This window comes from Nerophis ophidion, linkage group LG24 (assembly GCF_033978795.1).
Source record: "Nerophis ophidion isolate RoL-2023_Sa linkage group LG24, RoL_Noph_v1.0, whole genome shotgun sequence".
NCBI lineage: Eukaryota > Metazoa > Chordata > Actinopteri > Syngnathiformes > Syngnathidae > Nerophis > Nerophis ophidion.
In genome coordinates, this window is record NC_084634.1 from 38,803,421 (window position 1) to 38,828,483 (window position 25,063).

The 25,063-nt window shown below is 42.6% G+C and overlaps 1 protein-coding gene across 1 annotated transcript in view; it reads right to left on the reverse strand.

Moving 5' to 3' along the window:
• LOC133542209 (serine/threonine-protein phosphatase 2A 56 kDa regulatory subunit alpha isoform-like) overlaps positions 1–24,117 on the reverse strand; it is a 56,491-nt gene extending 32,374 nt beyond the window's left edge. Inside the window, exons 1-4 of the mRNA XM_061886105.1 lie at positions 24,024–24,117; positions 21,522–21,763; positions 3,829–3,930; positions 3,570–3,662 (exon numbers count right to left, since the gene is read on the reverse strand). Of these exons, the coding sequence (XP_061742089.1) occupies positions 3,570–3,662; positions 3,829–3,930; positions 21,522–21,763; positions 24,024–24,117 (531 nt within the window). The remainder of the gene's footprint in view (positions 1–3,569; positions 3,663–3,828; positions 3,931–21,521; positions 21,764–24,023) is intronic.
• Positions 24,118–25,063: the final 946 nt, after the last annotated feature.

Genomic DNA, 25,063 nt, shown 5'->3' on the forward strand with positions numbered 1-25,063 from the left:
ACCATTTTCCCGATTTCCACCCCCCAAAAAAAATTTGGGAGGCATGCGTTAAAGACACTGCCTTTGCATGCTGGCTCATTCACATAATATCTACGACTTGGTCAACAGCCATACAGGTCACACTGAGGGTGGCCGTATAAACAACTTTAACACTCTTACAAATATGCGCCACACTGTGAACCCACACCAAAGAAGAATAAAAAAACACATTTCGGGAGAACATCCGCACCGTAACACAACATAAACAGAACAGAACAAATACCCAGAACACCTTGCAGCACTAAATCTTCCGGGACACTGCAATATACACCCCCCCAACCACGCCCACCTCAACCTCTTCATGCTCACTCAGGGAGAGCATATCCCAAATTCCAAGTTGCTGTTTTGAGGGATATTGAAAAAAATAATGCACTTTGTGACTTCAATAATAAATATGGCAGTGCCATGTTGGCATTTTTTTCCATAACTTAAATGGGATGTACTTGTATAGCGCTTTTCTACCTTCAAGGTACTCAAAGCGCTTTGACACTACTTCCACATTCACACACACATTCACACACTGATGGAGGGAGCTGCCATGCAAGTCGCTAACCAGCACCCATCAGGGGCAAGGGTGAAGTGTCTTGCTGAGGACACAACGGATGTGACGAGGTTGGTGCTAGGTGGGGATTGAACCAGAGACCCTCGGGTTGCGCACGGCCACTCTCCCGTTGCGCACGGCCACTCTACCACTGCGCCACGCCGTCCCTACTTGAGCTGATTTATTTTGGAAAACCTTGTTACATAGTTTAATGCATCCAGCGGGGCATCACAACTAAATGAGGCATAATAATGTGTTCATTGCACGACTGCATATATCGGTATCAGTTGATATCGGAATGGGTAATTAAGAGTTGGAAAATATCGGATATCGTCAAAAAAGCCATTATCGGACATCTCTAGTTGAAAATGTAATGTACGATTCTATAACATGAATGCAAAGTATTTAGAACACGTTTTCGATTTGGCAGCTTTATCCTTTAGCCACGCCCCCCCCGGTAAAATACTCAATGTTGTGACCTCCGTTTACAATCAGTCATGTCAAAAAGATACCTTCTGCCTCCATCCATTTTCTAACGCTTGTCCCTCTTGGGGTCAAGAGGGGTGCTGGAGCCTATCTCAGCTGCATTCGGACGGAAGGCGGTGTACACCCTGGACAAGTGGCCACCTCATCACAGGGCCAACACAGATAGACAGACAACATTCACACACTAGGGACCATTTAGTGTTGCCAATCAACCTATCCCCAGGTGCATGTCTTTGGAGGTGGGAGGGGCCTATCCCCAGGTGCATGTCTTTGGAGGTGGGAGGGGCCTATCCCCAGGTGCATGTCTTTGGAGGTGGGAGGGGCCTATCCCCAGGTGCATGTCTTTGGAGGTGGGAGAGGCCTATCCCCAGGTGCATGTCTTTGGGGGTGGGAGGGGCCTATCCCCAGGTGCATGTCTTTGGAGGTGGGAGAGGCCTATCCCCAGGTGCATGTCTTTGGAGGTGGGAGGGGCCTATCCCCAGGTGCATGTCTTTGGAGGTGGGAGGGGCCTATCCCCAGGTGCATGTCTTTGGAGGTGGGAGGGGCCTATCCCCAGGTGCATGTCTTTGGAGGTGGGAGGGGCCTATCCCCAGGTGCATGTCTTTGGAGGTGGGAGGGGCCTATCCCCAGGTGCATGTCTTTGGAGGTGGGAGGAGGCCGGAGTGCCCGGAGGACAAAATGCAAACTCACAGGGAAAACATGCATACTCCACACAGAAAGATCCCGAACCCGGGATTGAACCCAGGACTACTCAGGACCTTCGTATTGTGAGGCACATGCACTAACCCCCTGTTCCAACGTGCTGCCCACCTTCTCCCTCACAACTAATAAACACTCTGTATGAGAACTGGTCTGGAACCAACAGTTTTTGGATTGTGATCACCTAAATATGATTAGCAGCAAAGTTAGGCGGACTATATTGTTAAACCCCAAAAGAGGACACATATATGCGTGCCAAGGCCAGGACTCGGTGAAAATCTGCCAATGATACTTGAACTTGCTTTATAAATAATATATTTATTTAAATAAAGCATTTTTTCTCCTCTGTTGACAGCAGTGTTGGCGGTAGGAATTTTCAAAATGGGGTCCCAGGGACTCCATCAAGTCGTAAAAATGGGGTCCCACAGTACTTTTTTGGGGACCCACTTTTTTGTAAGCGTTTTGAAAACAAATGATATGCATTCTCCTCTTGTATCTCACGTTATATATTGTGTTTTGGAAAAAGGTTGTCGTAAACGTTACTTCGTTCAATAAAATAAATAATAATAGAAAAAGAAGACAAATGTGTATACTTATGCAAATGTATTCAGTTATAAATATTCATTCGCTTTCTTCTTTCCTTCATAGATCTAAACTTTACCACTGCTGGTATTTATTTCCATATCTGTATTTAATAAGTGGTAGGTGTATTTATTTCTGTATAAAAGTGTAAAAAGTGATTTGCTTGGGTCATGAAATGATGATAATAGTGTGCCAGGGCAAACATAAATTTTATATTTAACACTTAAATCTCTGGAGTCTACATCAAATTCACATCTAATCCTCATTTCAAAATGTTTTAGTTTTTTTTATGTTGTTTTTTGTTGGTTTTTTTCATCCCTTTTTGTCAAACAAAACTGTGTTTTTTATGGAAAACACACATAACAGCTCAAATCTTCCACCCAAATTTTTTTTCAAAGTGGAATATTTGATGTGATGTGGGTTGTAGGGGTTGCAGGGGGATGTATATTGTAGTGTCCTGGAATAGTTAGTGCTGCAAGGGGTTCTGGGTATTTGTTATGTTGTGTTTATGTTGTGTTACGGTGCGGATGTTCTCCCCAAATGTGTTTGTCATTCTTGTTTGGTGTGAGTTCACCATGTGGCGCATATTTGTAACAGTTGTTTATACGGCCACCCTCATTGTGGCCTGTATGGCTGTTGACCAAGTGTGCCTTGATTAACGATCAATCCACTGCCTTGCTCTCTAACGCACTCTGCCCCTCCCTCAAAATTTCTGCTGCGTGCACACACCGTCACAATTTGATATGTTTTTAACGCCTTAAAAGGCCGAACATTTGAGGCATTTAAGAAACCCCGCCCAGACAGTCCCGCAAAAGAAGACATATCCGGGGAAAAGAGGATGTATGGTCAGTCTCAGCAAAGTGGACAGCCATTAGCATTGTGGCTCGGAGAGAGAAGGGAGGCCAGTAAGTAAAGATAACTAGGTAGTTATCTTACTAGCAAGCTTGTTTCGCGACTCCTGATCGTCTTGCCGTTCTGCAACAGCAAGTATGTAAGCGTTCAACAGCATTTGTTTGAATCGTATTCTTGACATTGCATTTAAAAAAACGCCGAAGTGATATTTTGACATGAAAATGATCGTTTAAAAATACGGATAACTGCGTTTTCGCAGATATTCACATGCCTGAAAGAGGGATCGTATGTAGATATAACAATTCTATCCATAATGCTTGCTATGTGGTTTACAGTCACACATTATTGCTGAGCCTTTGCAAACACTGACCTGAAGTACAAACTTCTGATCAATGTAGCGCTTTGCAATGCTGGGCTGGAAGTCTGGATTCTCAAGAAAGCGCAGAAGGAACTCGTAGACAAGCTGAAAAGTAGTAGGGGGGAAAAAACATTTGACATTATTTAAAGTTACAGCGAGACAATTGACTCCTCGGTGGCTAAGAGTCAGAAATGTATCACAATGATGCACCGCAGTCCCCTGAGATGCAGCCGAATGCAGGAATAGAGAAGAAACAAACTTAGATCCTTACTTGGATATGAGGCCATGAAGCTTCTAGAGTGGGTTCATCCTCCTCTGGGTCAAAATCTGGGTTGTCACTCGGTGCAAGTGTACGGAAAATGTTAGTGGTGATCTGTGGAATAGAATCACACTGTCATTTTTTTATATACATATATATATATATATATATACACACAGCAGAGTTTTATATAGTGACAATTAACAAAAAAGAGCAAGGCGTTAATTTTGATCTGCCATTAAGTAATATAATTAATCTATGTTTTGAACTCACCTAAAAATGCTGAGAAAAGCCCTCATCTCGAGTTATTTTCATTTAAAGGGGACATATGATCAATATAGTCTTTTCTGACTCATAAATGTTGTTACAATGTTTGATACTTGTGTTAAATAATGCCAAAGCATAAAATCATAAGGGACATGCATCTCGGCATGGACTTGCAACACATTTTGGATGTACAGTACTTTTTTGGACATTAGGCCAAGCGCTTACCCAATGTGGAGAACCCACCCCCCGTTTTTCACCAAATACAACCTCAGAAAACGCTAATACAGATGTGTAACATCCATCCATCCATCATCTTCCGCTTATCCGAGGTCGGGTCGCGGGGGCAACAGCCTAAGCAGGGAAACCCAGACTTCCCTCTCCCCAGCCACTTCGTCTAGCTCTTCCCGGGGGATCCCGAGGCGTTCCCAGGCCAGCCGGGAGACATAGTCTTCCCAACGTGTCCTGGGTCTTCCCCGTGGCCTCCTACCGGTTGGACGTGCCCTAAACACCTCCTTAGGGAGGCGTTCGGGTGGTATCCTGACCAGATGCCCGAACCACCTCATCTGGCTCCTCTCCATGTGGAGGAGCAGCGGCTTTACTTTGAGTTCCTCCCGGATGGCAGAGCTTCTCACCCTATCTCTAAGGGAGAGACCCGGAAACTCATTTCGGCCGCTTGTACCCGTGATCTTATCCTTTCGGTCATGACCCAAAGCTCATGACCGTAGGTGAGGATGGGAACGTAGATCGACCGGTAAATTGAGAGCTTTGCCTTCCGGCTCAGCTCCTTCTTCACCAAAACGGATCGGTACAACGTCCGCATTACTGAAGACGCCGCACCGATCCGCCTGTCGATCTCACCATCCACTCTTCCTTCACTCGTGAACAAGACTCCTAGGTACTTGAACTCCTCCACTTGGGGCAGGGTCTCCTCCCCAACCTGGAGATGGCATTCCACCCTTTTCCGGGCGAGAACCATGGACTCGGACTTGGAGGTGCTGATTCTCATTCCGGTCGCTTCACACTCGGCTGCGAACCGATCCAGCGGGAGCTGAAGATCCCGGTCAGATGAAGCCATCAGGACCACATCATCTGCAAAAAGCAGAGACCTAATCCTGCGGTCACCAAACCGGAACCCCTCAACGCCTTGACTGCGCCTAGAAATTCTGTCCATAAAAGTGTGTAACATGCAGTAACATAAATACTGGTAAAAGCAACTTTTTTCATGCAGGTCTGAATGGATCAGATAATGTGCAGGCGTGACAAATGTTGTGGCCGGGTGAATCTATGTTTATAAAGTTTATTTTCGACCAAATCCGGAAAAATAAATTGCGGTGACTACTCAAAGATATACAGTACAGGCCAAAAGTTTGGACACACCTTCTCATTCATCAAGCCATAGAATCTTAAATAACACTGCACCAGCGCCACTTAAGCACTTTGTCTAGTTTACATCTCCTGTGACACCTAGAAACACACAAACCTCAACCAGGGGGCAGTGTAGCGTACCCAGATGTAAAACATATTTTGCACAATCAGCCCTTTCATAGAAAGCCATAAAGGAATGGAAAAACCTCACAACAAACTTGAAAAGTCTAACAGATGACTCTTCATTCACAATTGAAGTTGAAAAGCAATCAAAGCTGCTCACACGGTCACTAAGGTGGCCACTATGTTTGACACATCAACTTAATGTGTATTATATTTATCCATGACAGCATTTTTGTTGTAAATTGTGAGGTGTGTGAGTGTTAAAATCATGGTTGTTTTTACAAATGATGACAGATGTGAAGAAGAGCATGTATTGTCTCTGTGTGATGATGTAAATGAGATGTGGTTGTATTGTATATTAAGTATGTGTCCATGAAAGCGCATTTTATGACTTTTATTAATTAGATTACATGCTATGGTATGATTTTATTGTCATTATTTTATTGCATGATTTTTGAATCCCTTTAATTTATTTAGCCAGGGACTGCAGATGGGAATTAGCTATTTAGCTATAATTATGCATAGAACATATCTGTCTTTGAGATTAATGTTTCTGTGCATTGTCCCTTCAAATAAAGCCTAAACTAAACAAAGAGTTTTCTTTATTTTCATGACTATTTACATAGTAGATTGTCACTGAAGGCATCACATCTATGAATGAACACACTTGGAGTTATGTACTTGACAGAAAAAGGTGAAATAACTGAAAAAAAGTTTTGGATTCTCGTTTCTTCAAAATAGCCACCCTTTTTGCTCTGATTACTGCTTTGCACACTCTTAGCATTCTCTCCATGAGCTTCAAGAGGTAGTCACCTGAAATGATTTTCACTTCACAGGTGTCATAGTTTTCATGCCTTCAGCGACAATCTACAAAGTAAATAGTCATGAAAATAAAGAAAACGCATTGAAATGAGAAGGTTTCACCAAACTTTTGGCCCGTACTGTATATACAAACAGTGGATATTTTCAAAAGATAAATTATAATACTTTTGAAGAGGGTGGAGCCTGGTTTCATTTGCAACCTGGGAACGCCTCCAGAAACAAACATCTTGTAGACAGGTTATATTTAATACATACTATCTAAGACCAATTATTCTTTGTGGTAGGTGTACAACTAATTAGAGTCGTGTCTGAAGGGAGTATGGCCAACTCGGTTTCAGGATATCTCCTAATGATTGGTCAACAGGCACTCAAGAGACTACAGGACGCCATGACTACTACCAGCTCTGAGCTGATGCTATGTTTTTGCGATGCTTCCTCGTTACTTTTTCGACGAGTAAAAACGCTGTGTTGTGCAGCATGGGACTGCTCCACCTTTCAATGCACTAAATTAGTCTGATTCCTCAAAAAGTTTGGCTTTAAAGATGCATCCTACAACCCATGGAAACACTAACGAGATCATGTTTGGCTTTCGAGAAACCGAACTAACACTTAAATTATGCGATTGGAAACCAGATCTCTGAAGTCGGTATGTGCTGCCCGAGGGGACCTTTGTATCGCGCATGCAAAAGTCTCAATGTGCAGGATATTAACCGGGAGCAGATCTTATTTACTCGGCAACAACTGGAATGAAGAGGAAACTGTTTATTTGCTTCATAAATATGTTACATTTTGAAGTGCATCGATGGGAGAGGAAAAAAGAAACAAGTTTACGGTGTTTAAGAAGGGAGCTAAGGAAATACAAAATACGAATGAGATGAAAGAGAATTAATCATGTACTGTATATTACAATCCAATCCAATCCAATCCACTTTATTTATATAGCACATTTAAACAACAATAACGTTTCCAAAGTGCTGCACAGCCATGTTAAAAACAATATTATGCTCCACCAATGATTGAATAAAACAAAAAATGAATAAAAATAAAACCAATAAAAACAATATAAAAACAAATATGATTAAAAACTATTTTAAAGGGTAAAATCAATTAAAACAGTAAAATAAAAATAAAAGTGTATAAAAAACACAGAGGACAACAGAGGACAGAGGACCACACAACTCACGTAGTGTTAAAAGCCAAAGAATAAAAGTGGGTCTTAAGACGAGACTTAAAACACTCCACTGTGGAAGCAGTTTGAACATGGAGGGGCAGAGTGTTCCAGAGCTTAGGACCGACCACAGAGAAGGCCCTGTCTCCCCTGGTCTTAAGTCTGGTCTTGGGCACCACGAGCTGGAGCTGGCTTTCGGACCTCAGAGCGCGCGCAGGAATGTAAATTTGGATAAGGTCCGAGATATACTGAGGTGCCAGTCCATGTAAAGATTTAAAAACAAACAGCAATGTTTTAAAATCAATTCTAAAATGAACAGGGAGCCAGTGCAAACTCTGAAGAATTGGGGTTATATGCTGGTGTTTCCTGGCCCCTGTTAAAAGTCCTGCAGCTGCGTTCTGGACTAACTGCAACCGGGAGAGAGCTTTTTGGCTAATGCCAGCATAAAGTGCATTGCAGTAGTCCAGGCCACTTGGAATAAAAGCATGCACGACTTGTTCAAAAAGGTTAAAAGATAAAAACGGTTTTACCTATACTAAAAGACGAAGGTGATAAAAACACGATTTTAAAACGCCATTGACTTGTTTGTCTAGTTTAAAATGGCTGTCTATAGTGACGCCAAGGCTGGTGACTTTGGGACGCACATCATTTTGCAATGGTCCCAAGTCAGTGAGGGCCGGACCAAAAACTAAAATTTCCGTTTTTCCCTCATTCATTATTAAAAAAATCTGGGCTAACCAAGCCTTGATGTCACATAGACAGTTAAGAATTTGTGCATTTGCATTTTTGGACTCAGAACTGGTTTTGCAATTATTCTGTATTGCGCACAATTGGCAAGCTTGTCCAGAACAATAGCAAACATTATCTGGAACAGTTTCGGCCTGAGCACGAATGGTCTCTTCCTTTGAATTTAAACATTCTTCCATCAATTCACAGAGCCTCTAGAATTCGTTTTCATTATTTCCCGTCTGAAAATTCCTTCGAACTCTTGCATCCGCTCCAAGGCCTATTTGGTAGTAGTGTCATGTGCGTGGCGAAATCTCAGATCATTTCAACAGTTTCGGCGTGGGCACGGATGGTCCGTTCTTTCCAATTTAAAACTTCTTCCATCAATCCACAGAGCCTTTAGAATGAACTCAGAGACATTCGTTTTTATTATTCTCCGTCTGAAAACTCCTTCGAACTCTTGCATTTGCTCCGAGGCCTTCTTGGTAATAGAGTCATGTTCGGGGCGAAATCTAAGATCATTGAACATCAACGTAGCCATTAGACACGTAATATTTGTAATATGTGCCAACATTACAGCGGACGTCAAGAACAAAAAGAGCAACTTGTAAGGAGCTGCAGATGCCTTGTTTTATGTGTGATGTCATAGGTCAGTTGGAAAATCAATACAATAATCTGCGTTAAAAAGAAATTAAGCGACCCCAAGTTTACGGGAGGCACACTGCCTATGACCAATAGTCACATCGGAGAGTGTACACAATGTGTGAAAATAACCAAAAAAAAACTAACATTCAGACTAATTTAGTCCAAGGAAACAATGACAGCCAGACCATGTCCACTTCAGGGTGAGACTGACCATCGTTTTACACACACCCAACAAGTCAAGCATAAGAAGGTGGCGAGGAAATTCATAGATACATACAGAGACAGTGAAGGAACGCACTAAATATGACAGTAATTAATCGCGAGTAACACGATAATATGACGCTTTTAAGTCCACACACTGCTGACATGGCACAACCTGTCTAGACAAGACATAAGATCAGCCTCCATGTTCTAATCCTCTTGAGTGCACATTGGGTTCCACAGACATCAAAATACAAACAGTATGATGCAGAAGGATGTGTTTTTACATTACTGGACCCTTCAGGCTCACATGCCTACCTGTACAGTGACTAAATCATAGAGCATTACTATTGCGACTAAGGTTTTACAACTTATGTATAAAATACTATACGGTCAAGCCCCATCCTATCTTGCTGATTGTATTGTACCATATGTCCCGGCAAGAAATCTGTGTTCTAAGAACTCCGGCTTAATAGTGATTCCCAGAGCCCCCCCCCCCCCACCACCACCACCACCACCAAAAGATTACAGGCCACAGAGCCTTTTCTATTGGGGCTCCAGTACTCTGGAACAGTTAGAGATGCTACCTCAGTAGAAGCATTTAAGTCCCATCTTCAAACTCATTTGTATACGCTAGCCTTTAAATAGACCCCACTTTTAGACCAGTTGATCTGCCGTCTCTTTTTTGCTCTGTGTGGAGAGGTTATTTGTTTACCACATATGCTGATCGAGCTGTTCAAAGTCAGAACTTTGGGTGGACCACTCATCTGTGCATCAGTTGGGGACATCTCTGTGCTGCTGACCTGTCTCCACTCAAGATGATCCACTGCTGGCCCCACTATGGACTGGACTCTCACACTATTATGTTGGATCCACTATGGACTGGACTCTCACACTATTATGTTAGATCCATTATGGACTGGACTCTCACACTATTATGTTGGATCCACTATTGACTACACTCTCACACTATTATGTTAGATCAACTAAGGACTGGACTCTCACACTATTATGTTAGATCCATTATGAACTGGACTCTCACACTATTATGTTGGATCCACTATTGACTACACTCTCACACTATTATGTTAGATCCACTATGGACTGGACCCTCACACTATTATGTTAGATCCACTATGGACTGGACTCTCACACTATTATGGTAGATCCACTATGGACTGGACTCTCACACTATTATGGTAGATCCACTATGGACTGGACTCTCACACTATTATGTTAGATCCACTATGGACTGGACTCTCACACTATTATGTTAGATCCACTATGGACTGGAGTCTCACACTATTATGTTAGATCCACTATGGACTGGACTCTCACACTATTATGTTAGATCCACTATGGACTGGACTCTCACACTAATATGTTAGATCCACTATGGACTGGACTCTCACACTATTGACTAGTTCCAATATGGACTGGACTCACACATTATTATGTTGGCTCCACTATGGACTGGACTCTCACACTATTATGTTAGATCCACTATGGACTGGACTCTCACACTATTATGTTGGATCCACTATGGACTGGACTCTCACACTATTATGTTAGATCCATTATGGACTGGACTCTCACACTATTATGTTGGATCCGCTATGGACTGGACTCTCACACTATTATGTTAGATCCACTATTGACTACACTCTCACACTATTATGTTAGATCAACTAAGGACTGGACTCTCACACTATTATGTTAGATCCATTATGGACTGGACTCTCACACTATTATGTTGGATCCACTATTGACTACACTCTCACACTATTATGTTAGATCCACTATGGACTGGACTCTCACACTATTATGTTAGATCCACTATGGACTGGACTCTCACACTATTATGGTAGATCCACTATGGACTGGACTCTCACACTATTATGGTAGATCCACTATGGACTGGACTCTCACACTATTATGTTAGATCCACTATGGACTGGACTCTCACACTATTATGTTAGATCCACTATGGACTGGAGTCTCACACTATTATGTTAGATCCACTATGGACTGGACTCTCACACTATTATGTTAGATCCACTATGGACTGGACTCTCACACTAATATGTTAGATCCACTATGGACTGGACTCTCACACTATTGACTAGTTCCAATATGGACTGGACTCACACATTATTATGTTGGCTCCACTATGGACTGGACTCTCACACTATTATGTTAGATCCACTATGGACTGGACTCTCACACTATTATGTTGGATTCCCTATGGACTGCACTCACACTATTATGTTAGATCCACTACGGACTGGACTCTCACACTATTAGCTAGATCCACTATGGACTGGACTCTCACACTATTATCTAGATCCACTATGGACTGGACTCTCACACTATTATGTTGGATTCCCTATGGACTGCACTCACACTATTATGTTAGATCCACTACGGACTGGACTCTCACACTATTAGCTAGATCCACTATGGACTGGACTCTCACACTATTATCTAGATCCACTATGGACTGGACTGTATCACTATGAACAAGATCCACTATGGACTGGACTCACACTATTAACTAAATCCACTATGGACTGGACTTTCACACTATTATGTTAGATCCACTATGGACTGGACTCTCACACTATTAACTAGATCCACTACGGACTGGACTGTCACACTATTAACAAGATCCACTATGGACTGGACTCTCACACTATTAACTAAATCCACTATGGACTGGACTCTCACACTATTAACTAGATCCACTATGGACAGGACTCTCACACTATTATGTTAGATCCACTATGGACTGGACTCTAACACTATTAACTAGATCCACTATGGACTGGATTCTCACACTATTATGCCAGATCCACTACGGACTGGACTCTCACACTATTAACTAGATCCACTCGACGTCCATTGCACCGGTCGCCCAGGGGTGGGGTCCCCCACATCTGCGGTGCCCTCCAAGGTTTCTCATTGTATCCCATTGGGTTGATTTTTTCCTTGCCCTGATGTGGGATTTGAACCGAGGATGTCATTGTGGCTTGTGCAGCCCTTTGAGACACTTGTGATTAAAGGCTTTAAAAAATAAACTTTGATTTATCGATTGATTGATTTTCCTTGTGGTTTAGCAGCTTAAAGGCCTACTGAAATGAGATTTTCTTTTTTAAACGGGGATAGCAGGTCCATTCTATGTGTCATACTTGATCATTTTGCGATATTGCCATATTTTTGCTGAAAGGATTTAGTAGAGAACATCCACGATAAAGTTCACAACTGGAGAAAAGCCCTGCCTCTACCGGAAGTCGCAGACGATGACGTCACATGTTGATGGCTCCTCACATATTCACATTGTTTTTAATGGGAGCTTCCAACAAAAAGAGCTATTCGGACAGAGAAACGACAATTTCCCCATTAATATGAGCGAGGATGAAAGATTTGTGTTTGAGGACATTGATAACGACGGACTAGAAAAAAATAAAAAAAAGTTAAATAAAAAAAAAAACAAACACGATTGCATTGGGACGATTCCGATGTTTTTAGACACATTTACTAGGATAATTCTGGGAAATCCCTTATCTTTCTATTGTGCTGCTAGTGTTTTAGTGAGTTTAACAGTACCTGATAGTCGGAGGGGTGCGTCCATGGCCGGGTGTTGACGGCAGCTTTATGGACGGCACAAGTTCAGCTGATCTCCGGTAAGAAGCGACTTTTTAACCACAATTTTCTCACCGAAACCTGCTGGTTGACATTCGGTCGGGATCCATGTCCGCTCTGATCCATAGTAAAGTTTCACCTCCGTGAATTTTAAACAAGGAATTACCGTGTGTTTGTGTGGCTAAAGGCTAAAGCTTCCCCACTCCGTCTTTCTACTTTGACTTCTCCAATATTAATTGAACAAATTGCAAAAGATTCAGCAACACAGATGTCCAAAATACTTTTAGCTGTGTGTGTGTGTGCAGCGCTCATATTCCTAACAGCCCGTGACATCATCATTACGCGACGTTTTCAAGAAAAAACTCCCGGGAAATTTAAAATTGCAATTTAGTAAACTAAAAAGGCCGTATTGGCATGTGTTGCAATGTTAATATTTCACTGTCATGATCCGTAGTCTGGATCATGTTTACTTTAGTTATTTTCTGTTAGTTTGGATTCCCTTTGTTGTTTGTGTACCTTTGCGAGTTAGTTTGGTCACCATGGTAACGTATTAATTTCACCTGCTGCGGGTTCCAGACGCACACCTGTTTTTGTTAATTGCTTTCTTACTTAAGCCTGCCTTGTCCCGTCAGTCGGTCTCGGTCCCTTGTTTGCGGTATGCAACTATTTCGTTGGTATTTACTAGATTTCTTGTTACCTGATCCTGTGCTGGTGTTAGCATTAGCTTCTGTGCTTTCGCCAGGCGTTTCTTTTCGTCTGTTTTTTTACTAGTGTTTTTGTTATTAAATCATTCTTACCTTTACGTTGTTGTCCGGAGTGTCTGTTTGCGTTGGAGGAACGATCCCGCATTAAAATGCGACCCACAGGTGACATTTACCATTGATATATAAACTATCAGACTGCGTGGTGGCTAGTAGTGGCTTTCAGTAGGCCTTTAAACTCCACTCTAAACATCAGCTTTGCTGATGCCGTTTTTGCTTTGCTGGAGGTGTGCGGTGTTGTCCTGACATCTACTTGAACACATGCTGGTATCAGCCATCCATCCATCCATCTTCTTCCGCTTATCCGAGGTCGGGTCGCGGGGGCAACAGCCTAAGCAGGGAAACCCAGACTTCCCTTTCCCCAGCCACTTCGTCTAGCTCTTCCCGGGGGATCCCGAGGCGTTCCCAGGCCAGCCGGGAGACATAGTCTTCCCAACGTGTCCTGGGTCTTCCCCGTGGCCTCCTACCGGTTGGACGTGCCCTAAACACCTCCTTAGGGAGGCGTTCGGGTGGCATCCTGACCAGATGCCCGAACCACCTCATATGGCTCCTCTCGATGTGAAGGAGCAGCGGCTTTACTTTGAGTTCCTCCCGGATGACAGAGCTTCTCACCCTATCTCTAAGGGAGAGACCCAAACTCATTTGGGCCGCTTGTACCCGTGATCTTATCCTTTCGGTCATGACCCAAAGCTCATGACCATAGGTGAGGATGGGAACGTAGATCGACCGGTAAATTGAGAGCTTTGCCTTCCGGCTCAGCTCCTTCTTCACCACAACGGATCGGTACAACGTCCGCATTACTGAAGACGCCGCACCGATCCGCCTGTCGATCTCACCATCCACTCTTCCCCCACTCGTGAACAAGACTCCTAGGTATGGTATCAGCCATAGTAAAAGGAAATGGGGGAGGAAGGAGGTCAGTAATGTTGATAAGTTTTAAATGTTGAGACTCCCTGGGATTTACAGGTGGTGGTTTGAAAGGGTCCTAGGAAAATTCAGTGGGTTCTCAGTAGAAATGGGGGATATATCGAATATACTGGATATATTGCGGGTGTGTCTCTGTGAGATATAGAAAATGACTATCTGGTGATATTGGAGTATACCAGTGGTTCTCAAACTTTTTATGTCATCCCCCACTTTGGACAGGGGGGAGTTTTCAAGCCCCACCTGCCCCCATCGCCACAACAGAACGCTAATGCCAAGCTTAACATTTTCAAATTTATTGAACATCAAGTAACATTCAAGTCAGGGTTTCCCCACACATTCATTTATTTGTGGCGGCTCGCCACGAAAGAATTACGGCCGCCACAAATAAAAAATAAATAAAAAATTGGGCTTTTGACTCGTTTGACCGCTCATAAAAGCAATGGGACTCTGTCTGTGAATGGAGCTTGTAGTTACAAAAGACTCCGGCTTATCAGTAATTCCTAGAGCCCAAAAAAAGTCTGCGGGCTATAGAGCGTTTTCCGTTCGGGCTCCAGTACTCTGGAATGCCCTCCCGGTAACAGTTCGAGATGCCACCTCAGTAGAAGCATTTAAGTCTCACCTTAAAACTCATCTGTACACTCTAGCCTTTAAATAGACATCCTTTTTAGACCAGTTGATCTGCCGCTTCTTTTCTTTCTCCTATGTCCCCCCCTCCCTTGTGTGAGGAGGTCCGGTCCGATGACCATGGATGAAGTACTGGCTGTCCAGAGTCGAGACCCAGGATGGACCGCTCGCCTGTATCGATTGGGGACATCTCTACGCTGCTGATCCGCCTCCGCTTGGAATGGTTTCCTGTGGACTGGACTCTCGCTGCTGTCTTGGATCCGCTTGAACTGAACTCTCGCGGCTGTGTTGGAGCCACTATGGATTGAACTTTCACAGCATCATGTTAGACCCGCTCGACATCCATTGCTTTCGGTCCCCTAGAGGGGGGGGGGGGGTTGCCCACATCTGAGATCCTCTCCAAGGTTTCTCATAGTCAGCATTGTCACTGGCGTCGCACTGGATGTGAATTCTCCCTGCCCACTGGGTGTGAGTTTTCCTTGCCCTTTTGTGGGTTGTTCCGAGGATGTCGTAGTCGTAATGATTTGTGCAGTCCTTTGAGACATTTGTGATTTGGGGCTATATAAATAAACATTGATTGATTGATTGATATTAGATAAATATGTAAATATGATATAAATATGTATATAAATAGTACATGAAGTGTTGTAATTATATTCCAACTCCGCGTTCTTCTTGGTCATTTCCGCCGCAAGAATAGAATAATAAAAACAATTTTGAAGTGAAATTCCCTCCCGTTCCTCGCGCCCCACCTGTCATGTCTCTATTCCCTACAGGTGGGGCCCGCCCCCCACTTTGAGAAACGCTGGAGTATACGTTCTCACGCTGCGGGCATTACACTACAGGCTCTTCTCACTTTTCTCTTTTGTCTCTCCTTCTCCCAGAGACGTAAAACAAGCGCACCTTCTAACGTACGTCACATACGTGCAACGTCATACGCCCTCGCGGAGCAGAGAGGTAGCGATAGGTAACGTTAGAGGTAGAGCGGTAACGTTAGCTGTGGTGCTAACGGTGCGGTGGGAGTGGTAATACGAGAGAGAGAAGGTGCAAATCTGGTAACAAATGAAGGAAGAATTAATTCCCGACAAAAAAAAGCAGGCGGTGGTTTGGCTTTAAGCGGAAATATGTCGGACAGATATATGCAAGATGTCAAATGTGGCAAAAGCATTGCTACAAAAATTAGCGCCACTGCTAATTTGTAGCATCCTTTGAAAAGTCACCGGCTAAAGAATGAAGAGTGCTTGAAACTCTGCATGTCAACATCTCTGTTCGGTGCCATTCGGCAACCATTTCCACATCTACAGCGTATGAAACAAATAGTCAAGAACAGAAGGAGATAATGTCCGCAGGAACCTACCACATAGTGAAGGACATACACTATTTGATTTCCTATCATGCAGCTCATTTTGTGACATCATGCACTTTTACATATTGCGCATGAATGGGTAAATAATAGAACAAAATCACTATATTATCACCCATATTGCACTCCAAGAAACAAGCAAATCAGTTATCTGTCCAAATGCCATTAATAATTTAGAAAAATAAGAATTAAAGAACTACTGTATTTCATTAAATAGCCGCAGGACATATAGTATGCGCCTGCCTTGAATTACTGCCGGATCAAACTCGCTTTGCAAAATAATTAGCGCATGCTAAGTTTTACCGACTGGTCAAACTCGTGACGTCACGAGTGACACTTCCCCTGTCATCATTTTAGAAATGGAGGAGGCAGATTTCAATACCGTTAATTTGAAATCGCATCAAGGGAAGAAGATTAAGAGTTATTCAGTAGGATTTAAGGTCCAAGCTTACATCACACTCAATTTTTTACTGCATGCCTTTGGTAAGTGCCGGAGTGAGAAGAGGTTTTAAAATAATTAGCGCATGTCATATTTTTTATTTTATTTATTTATTTATTTTTTATTTTATTATCCTCCGTGTCAGCATCAACTCCACTCGTCTCAGTCAACTTTGGAGATTGTTAGGCCCGCTTGGCTTGCTCGTTGTTTTAGCGCGCTAGTTAGCTTAGCATGCTAGTTAGCTTAGCTTGTTAGCCGCTAACAAAGATAAATGATAAATGGGTTGTACTTTTATAGCGCTTTTCTACCTTCAAGGTACTCAAAGGGCTTTGACACTACTTCCACATTTACCCATTCACACACACATTCACACACTGATGGAGGGAGCTGCCATGCAAGGCGCCAACCAGCACCCATCAGGAGCAAGGGTGAAGTGTCTTGGTACTAGGTGGGAATTGAACCAGGGACGCTCGGGTTGCGCACGGCCACTCTCCCCACTGCGCCACGCCGTCCCACGGATTTGATCAACACATCGCTTAGTTAAGATCAAGTGTGAGTGTAAAGTGTTGTGATTGTGTGAAAATGTGCGAAAGAACCATAGCTAAGTATGAGGAGGAACTTTGTTGTGTGAAAATGTGCGAAAGAACCATAGCTAAGTATGAGGAGGAACTTTGTTGTGTGAAAATGTGCGAAAGAACCATAGCAGAGTACGAGGAGGAACTTTCTCTTTTTTGGGGGCGGTTTAGCTCGGTTGGTAGAGTGGCCGTGCTAGCAACTTGAGGGTTGCAGGTTCGATTCCCGCTTCCGCCATCCTAGTCACTGCCGTTGTGTCCTTGGGCAAGACACTTTACCCACCTGCTCCCGGTGCCACCCACACTGGTTTGAATGTAACTTAGATATTGGGTTTCACTATGTAAAGCGCTTTGAGGTCACTAGAGAAAAAGCGCTATATAAATATAAATCACTTCACTTACTTTTACCGCATGCCTTTGGTAAGTGCCGGAGTGAGAAGAGGTTTTAAAATAATTAGCGCATGCTTACTTTTACCGCATGCCTTTGTTAAGCGCAGGAGTGAGAAGAGGTTTTAAATTAATTAGCGCCCCGGCGGCAATTCAAGGAAATACGGTATGTGGATTTTCTTTAGTTTTTAATAACAATTACATCAGCGGCGAGCAATTTTACTGATAGTCCTTTAACAGAACATATCTATTTTGTTAAGTGTCAATATTTTTCACAATTGCTAATTAAATTGAATGAAAATGCTTGTTGGTCTGCGAAATGTGTTCAGGCTTGTCACTCGACGCGGTCTCTCACACGTGTGCATGCAGGGAGCACGTGCACACACACAAAAGCAGTCCAAGGGAAGCAATTATCAATTTGCGTCCTTGTTGTTTGAAGAATATACATTCAATGTTAGCTATCCAGACCTTAGCGAACAACACACAACGCTAATGCGTATGTGCACCTGTTACATACAGGCGGAGTTATGACATACCGTGCTGAAAGTCGTAAGAGGGCGGCATTCAATGGCACTTTGGAAAGTTGGCATCCACGTGAAGGTTGCAAACAGCCCCTTTTAGTGAGAACTAGGGCTGGGCATTTTTTTAATATTTCAATATTTTTATGCCATGTCACGATACACCATATACATGTGGATATTTTGCCTTAGCCTTGAATGAACACTTAATATATACAACGACAGCAGTATGATGATTCTATGTGTCTACATCAGTGGTTCTTAACCTGGGTTCTATGGAACCCAAAGGGTTCGGTGAGTCGGGCTCAGGGGTTCGGCGGAGGTCAAAACACACCCGACTCATCATGTAAATAAAAACCTTCTCCCTATCGTCGTATTACGGCTACAGCAACAGCAGAAGTATTTTGTTGTGAGTTTATGCACTGTGTTGGTTTTGTTCTTTGAACAAGGTGATGTTCATGCACGGTTCATTTTGTGCACCAGTAAAAAAACACGGTAACACTTTAATTTGGGGAACATATTCACCATTAATTAGTTGCTTATTAACGTGCAAAATTAGTAACATATTGGCTCTTAACTAGTCATTATAAGTACGTATTAATGCCTTATTCGGCATGGCCTTATTATAACCCTAACTCTCTAACCCAGGGGTCGGGAACCTTTTTGGCTGAGAGAGCCAAGAAGCCAAATAATTTAAAATGTATTTCCGTAAGAGCCATATAATATTTTTTTTAACACTGAACACAACAAAACGCGTGCATTTTTAAGAAAGACAACATTTCTAGAGAGGTCTCCTATTCTTTGTAATAACATTGTTATTCTGAAGCTAACTGTTGAGGGGGCGTGGCCTGCAGCGAAGCAGGGTGTTGCCAGGACAGGCCTCGAATTCAGCGACAGGTGCGTAGATGGCCCCACCTGGGCCTTTTTATCTGATCACCTGTCGCTATGTTATAAGCAGCAGCCAGGAGGAGAGACTGGGTTGGGGCTGGAAATACTCCCATCCCCCCCCCACCCATTTTCTGCCGCTTATTCCCGTTCGGGGTCGCGGGGGGCGCTGGCGCCTATCTCAGCTACAATCGGGCGGAAGGCGGGGTACACCCTGGACAAGTCGCCACCTCATCGCAGGGCCAACACAGATAGACAGACAACATTCACACTCACATTCACACACTAGGGCCAATTTCAGTGTTGCCAATCAACCTATCCCCAGGTGCATGTCTTTGGAAGTGGGAGGAAGCCGGAGTACCCGGAGGGAACCCACGCATTCACGGGGAGAACATGCAAACTCCACACAGAAAGATCCGAGCCTGGATTTGAACCCAGGACTGCAGCACCTTCGTATTGTGAGGCAGACGCACTAACCCCTCTGCCACCGTGAAGCCCGCTGGAAATACTATTGCTGGAAAACAACTGAGAGACTTATTGAAAAATAAAACAATATTGTAACCCTGAAACTGGCTCTCAGGTCAGTGCTTGGTGGTCTGAAGAACCCTCTGGAGGGCAAGCCCACACTAACCAATAATAAATAAATTACTTCTTACCAACCAACTTCTTGAACATAAAAATGCATGACAGTATTTTATATTTTGAACGTTATTTTTAACACTGTGATTACAAGGGGAATCATTCATTATTTATCGTGTTAAGCAATGTCAGCTCAGATTTATCCGAGAGCCAGATGCAGTCATCAAAAGAGCCACATCTGGCTCGCGAGCCATAGGTTCCCTACCCCTGGTCCAACCCTAACCAAATAACTCTAAATTAAGTCTTTGTTACTGAGAATTAGGGCTGCAACAACTAATCGATTAAATCGATTAAAATCGATTATAAAAATAGTGAGCGATTAATTTAGTAATCGATTTGTTGGATCTATGCTATGCGCATGCGCAGAGGCTACTTTTTTTATTTATCTAAAATATATATATATATATATATATATATTTTTTTTTTATTTTTTTTTAAATAAACCTTTATCTACATACTGCAACATTTACAAACAGCTGAGAAACAATAATCAAAAAGGGTATGGTGCCACTATGCTGTTTTTTAATAAAATACTGGAAAAGATAGAAATGTAGTTGGTCTCTTTTACTCGATAATTAATCGATTAATCAAAGCAATAATTGACATATTATTCGATTATCAAATTAGTTGTTAGTTGCAGCCCTACTTAGAATATGTTCCCCTGGCGTCCAAAAAACTCTAAATTAAGTCTTTGTTACTTAGAATATGTTCCCAATACTAAAGTGTTACCAAAAACATATACTGTATTTTTCGGACTATAAGTCGCTCCGGAGTATAAGTCGCACCCACGGCCAAACTAAGAAAAAAACCTCGAATTATAGTCCAAAAAATACATTAACTCTGTCTTGAATTTGAAAAAAACATTTAAATTGTCTTTTTCACTAAAGAAGGGTTCGGTGAATGCGTACATATAAAAAGTGCAACATTAAACAGTTTCAAGTCAACTCATCATGCTTAATTTATCACAGCATTTGGGAAGCCTGTGTTGATTTTTATTATGTAAATGTTTTATTGTTATCAACATGTGATAGCAGGGACCCTGCCATTCAAAGCTTTTCTGTCCGTAAAACACACACACACTAAGCAAAATGAACTAACTGGCCTTCACCTCAAGCCAAAACTGCTAGCGAGCTGAGCTGCAGTTTAAGTTTCTAGAAGGTCAACAGGCTCATAGTGATGTTAGTAGTAGTTGACTGGGAGGTTTTTATAATCATTTGGGAAGAGTACGCTGCCAAATGCTCACCTGCTAAACACCTATCTGCTCGACGCTGAAGCATTTACTACATGCGCTCTGAATACGCACTTCTGATTGGCTGTTACCGCTATATATGTAACCAATCAGATGGTTGTGTGGGTGGGACAATGCTGGGTGCTGACACAGAGGCAGAAGAAGCAAAGCAGCTTGTTAAGACTTTAGCTTAGAGAAGGTGCGTTCGGTACACCCCCGTACTGAAACGGTTCAATACAAATACACGTACAGTTACACCCCTAGTGAGAACGTAGACTCCAATATCACCATATAATCATTTTTTATATACTCGATATATCAAATATATTCCATATATCGCCCAGCCCTAATACCTAGCAACATCATCATATTTGTAAAGGCCAAACGCTGAACGTATCCTCACCATGTTGGTGATCTCAGGGTACGCAGACTCCACCAGGACACCTCTGTTGGTGGACACATAGTCCACCAGCTCATTCAGTGTGGCCCTCTTGATCTCCTTGCTCTTCATCTCCGTCACCGAGTCAATGAAGTCAAAGAGCATGCAGCACTGCCGGAGCTTCTGATTGAAAAGTTCCTGTTGCTCGGTGGAGGGTGCATCTGGAATCACAAAAGGGAAAATAAAGAAATGTTGGTTACTTCGCACTACAGCAGAAGGTTATTTCCCCAGGTTTTACCCAGGGAAAAAAGAAAATAATTTGTAAATAATGTAACTGATGTCCATGAGTGTACGTCACTTTTCGCTTGCGAGGTGTGCGCACCAGAGCGAGCGGCTGCACTGACTGATGCTATCCTGAATATGTTGCTAACTGACATGAGGCTACTATCAATGGTGGAGGATGAAGGTTTTAGACAAATGATTCACGCCCTCAACCCTGGTTACACTCTTCCCGCGAGGAACCATTTTACCAAACTGATGGAGAGGAAGTACGAGCGGACATTCCATGCTGTGTAGACTGACATAAAAGCCACCCAGAGCAAAATTGCTCTCACTATTGATGTGTGGACAAGTGTAGCCTACCTTGGCAATACATGCCACTACATTGGAGATGAATGGAACATGAAGTCAATCGGCCTTACGACCATGCCACCAGAGAAAAGACATTCAGTATCCAACATTGCAGAATGGTTGGAATAGGTAATAGCCAGGTTTGAAATTCCCATATGCAAAATTATTGCTATTGTGCATCACTTTATAAAAAAAAATAAAACATTGTAACACTTGCCTTGTTTTATTTGGCAAGTCGAAAGGACATGGTGCCAGTATGCTGTTGTTTTTTTTTTTAAATAAAGTATTGGAAATTATAGAAATGTAGTTTGTCTGTTTTATCCGATTATTAATCGAAGTAATAATCGACAGATTAATCGATTATCAAATTAATCGTTAGTTGCAACCCTAGCTAGTACATCAATTAATTAGCAATTATCAGAAATTACTTGGTCTTGTCGAGAGACTGACCTATCTGGGTTTTTGTCGATTAAACGCAGCTGAATTTTTCAACGCTAGAATAGAATAGAATGGACTTTATTGTCATCACATTTGCATATAACGAGATTAAGGACTCCAACTTAAGGTGCGGTAGAGGGAACAAATATGGGATAAAAAATAAATTACACAAGAAGTAATAAAGATAAAACTAAAATCCTGTGCAATATACAAAACAATATACAAAATACTGCACAATATACAGAACAAGACAAGAGTACCAGACTAATAAATAACAATCAATGTCGGACGTATTGCACTTGAAGGGTAATATTGCACATTGGGGTATTAGGGTAGGATATTGTATAGGGGTTGAAAATTTATAGAATGGATTTTATTGTCATTATATTTGCATATAACGAGATTAAGGACTCCAACTTAAGGTGCGGTAGTGGGAACAAATATGGGATAAAGATAAAATTACACAAGAGGTAATAAAGATAAAAGTAAGAATGTAAATAAACAGACTACTATCCAATAAAAATAATAAGCAATCCTGTGCAATATACAAAACACTATACGAAATACTGCACAATATACAGAACAAGACAAGAGTACCGGAGTAATACATAATAATCAGTGTCGGATTTATTGCACTCGAAGGGTAATATTGCACAGTAAGGTATTAGCGTAAGATATTGTATAGGTGTGAATTATTTATAGAATGGACTTTATTGTCATTAAATTTGCATATAACGAGATTAAGGACTCCAACTTAAGGTGCGGTAGTGGGAACAAATATGGGATAAAAATAAATTAAGCAAGAGGTAATAAAGATAAAAGTAAGAATTGAAATAAACAGACTACTATCCAATAAAAATAATAAGCAATCCTGTACAATATACAAAACACTACACAAATACAAAATACTGTACTATTTACAGAACTCGGGGACAGAGGGTCACTGCACCAGCGCCACTTAAGCACTTTGTCCAGTTTACATCTGCTGTGACAACTAGAAAATACACGAGCCTCCACCAGGGGGCAGTGTAGCGTACCCAGATGTAAAACATATTTTTGCACAATCAGCCTTTTCATATAAAGCCATAAAGGAATGGAACAACCTCACAACAAACTTGAAAAGTCTAACAAATGACTCTTCGTTCACAATTGAAGTTAAAAAGTGGCTTCGGAGCAACCGAAGCTGCTCACACGGTCACTAAGGTGGCCACTATGTTTGACACATCAATTTAATGTGTATTATATATATCAGTGACAGCATTTTTGTTGTAAATTGTGAGGTGTGTGCAAGTCACAAAAAAATCGTCCCATTAAAAGGAAATGCTCGTTAACTCTATTGTCGCTTCACTTTGACAACCCTACTCTAAACAAAAAAAAGTGACATTCAGCCACAAAGAGGCAGTGTAGTCATTTACAGCTTTGACAGTTAAAGCCTTTTATGGATTAGGTGGTGAGTACGTTGAGGGTTATTAAAGCTGTCCAGACCAGCCAAGCTATTAACAGCATTTGGAAGCCGTCCAGGCGGGCACACCGCACCGCACCGCACGGCCATGTTGTGTCCAGGCACAGCGCAGGTAATCGCTGTGGCCCCAGGACAGTCCCCTGCTGAGAGTTGCATCACTTTGAGGTCATACACTTTGTGCAAGGTCAGCGTCAAGCACTTTCATAATCCCCTATCAAGATTTTTAGTGCACCGTACACAACATTGAGTCAATATTTTTTGAAGAAAGAAAACTTGGCCGGATCACAAATTGTTGTGTCTAGCTGCAAGCTTGATATTTAGCAATACAACAAAATAGGCAGCACACATCACGTCAGGACCACAAACAAAACAAACAAAAAAGCCGACGGATGTTGCTGACAGTTGACAAAGCACATATGCAACTTTAAGGGTTGAACTTGACATGAACCCGTTAGCGAGTAGACAACATGAAGAATTGGATTCTGCCTTAATGGTATAAGCAGAACTGTTGTATCACTTTGCAGGGGCATTAAAATATTCTTCCATCCATCTTCTTCCGCTTATCCGAGGTCGGGTCGCGGGGGCAACAGCCTAAGCAGGGAAACCCAGACTTCCCTCTCCCCAGCCACTTCGTCTAGCTCTTCCCGGGGGATCCCGAGGCGTTCCCAGGTCAACCGGGAGACATAGTCTTCCCAACGTGTCCTGGGTCTTCCCCGTGGCCTCCTACCGGTTGGACGTGCCCTAAACACCTCCCTAGGGAGGCGTTCGGGTGGCATCCTGACCAGATGCCCGAACCACCTCATCTGGCTCCTCTCCATGTGAAGGAGCAGCGGCTTTACTTTGAGTTCCTCCCGGATGACAGAGCTTCTCACCTTATCTCTAAGGGAGAGACCCGGAAACTCATTTGGGCCGCTTGTACCCGTGATCTTATCCTTTCGGTCATGACCCAAAGCTCATGGCCATAGGTGAGGATGGGAACGTAGATCGACCGGTAAATTGAGAGCTTTGCCTTCCGGCTCAGCTCCTTCTTCACCAC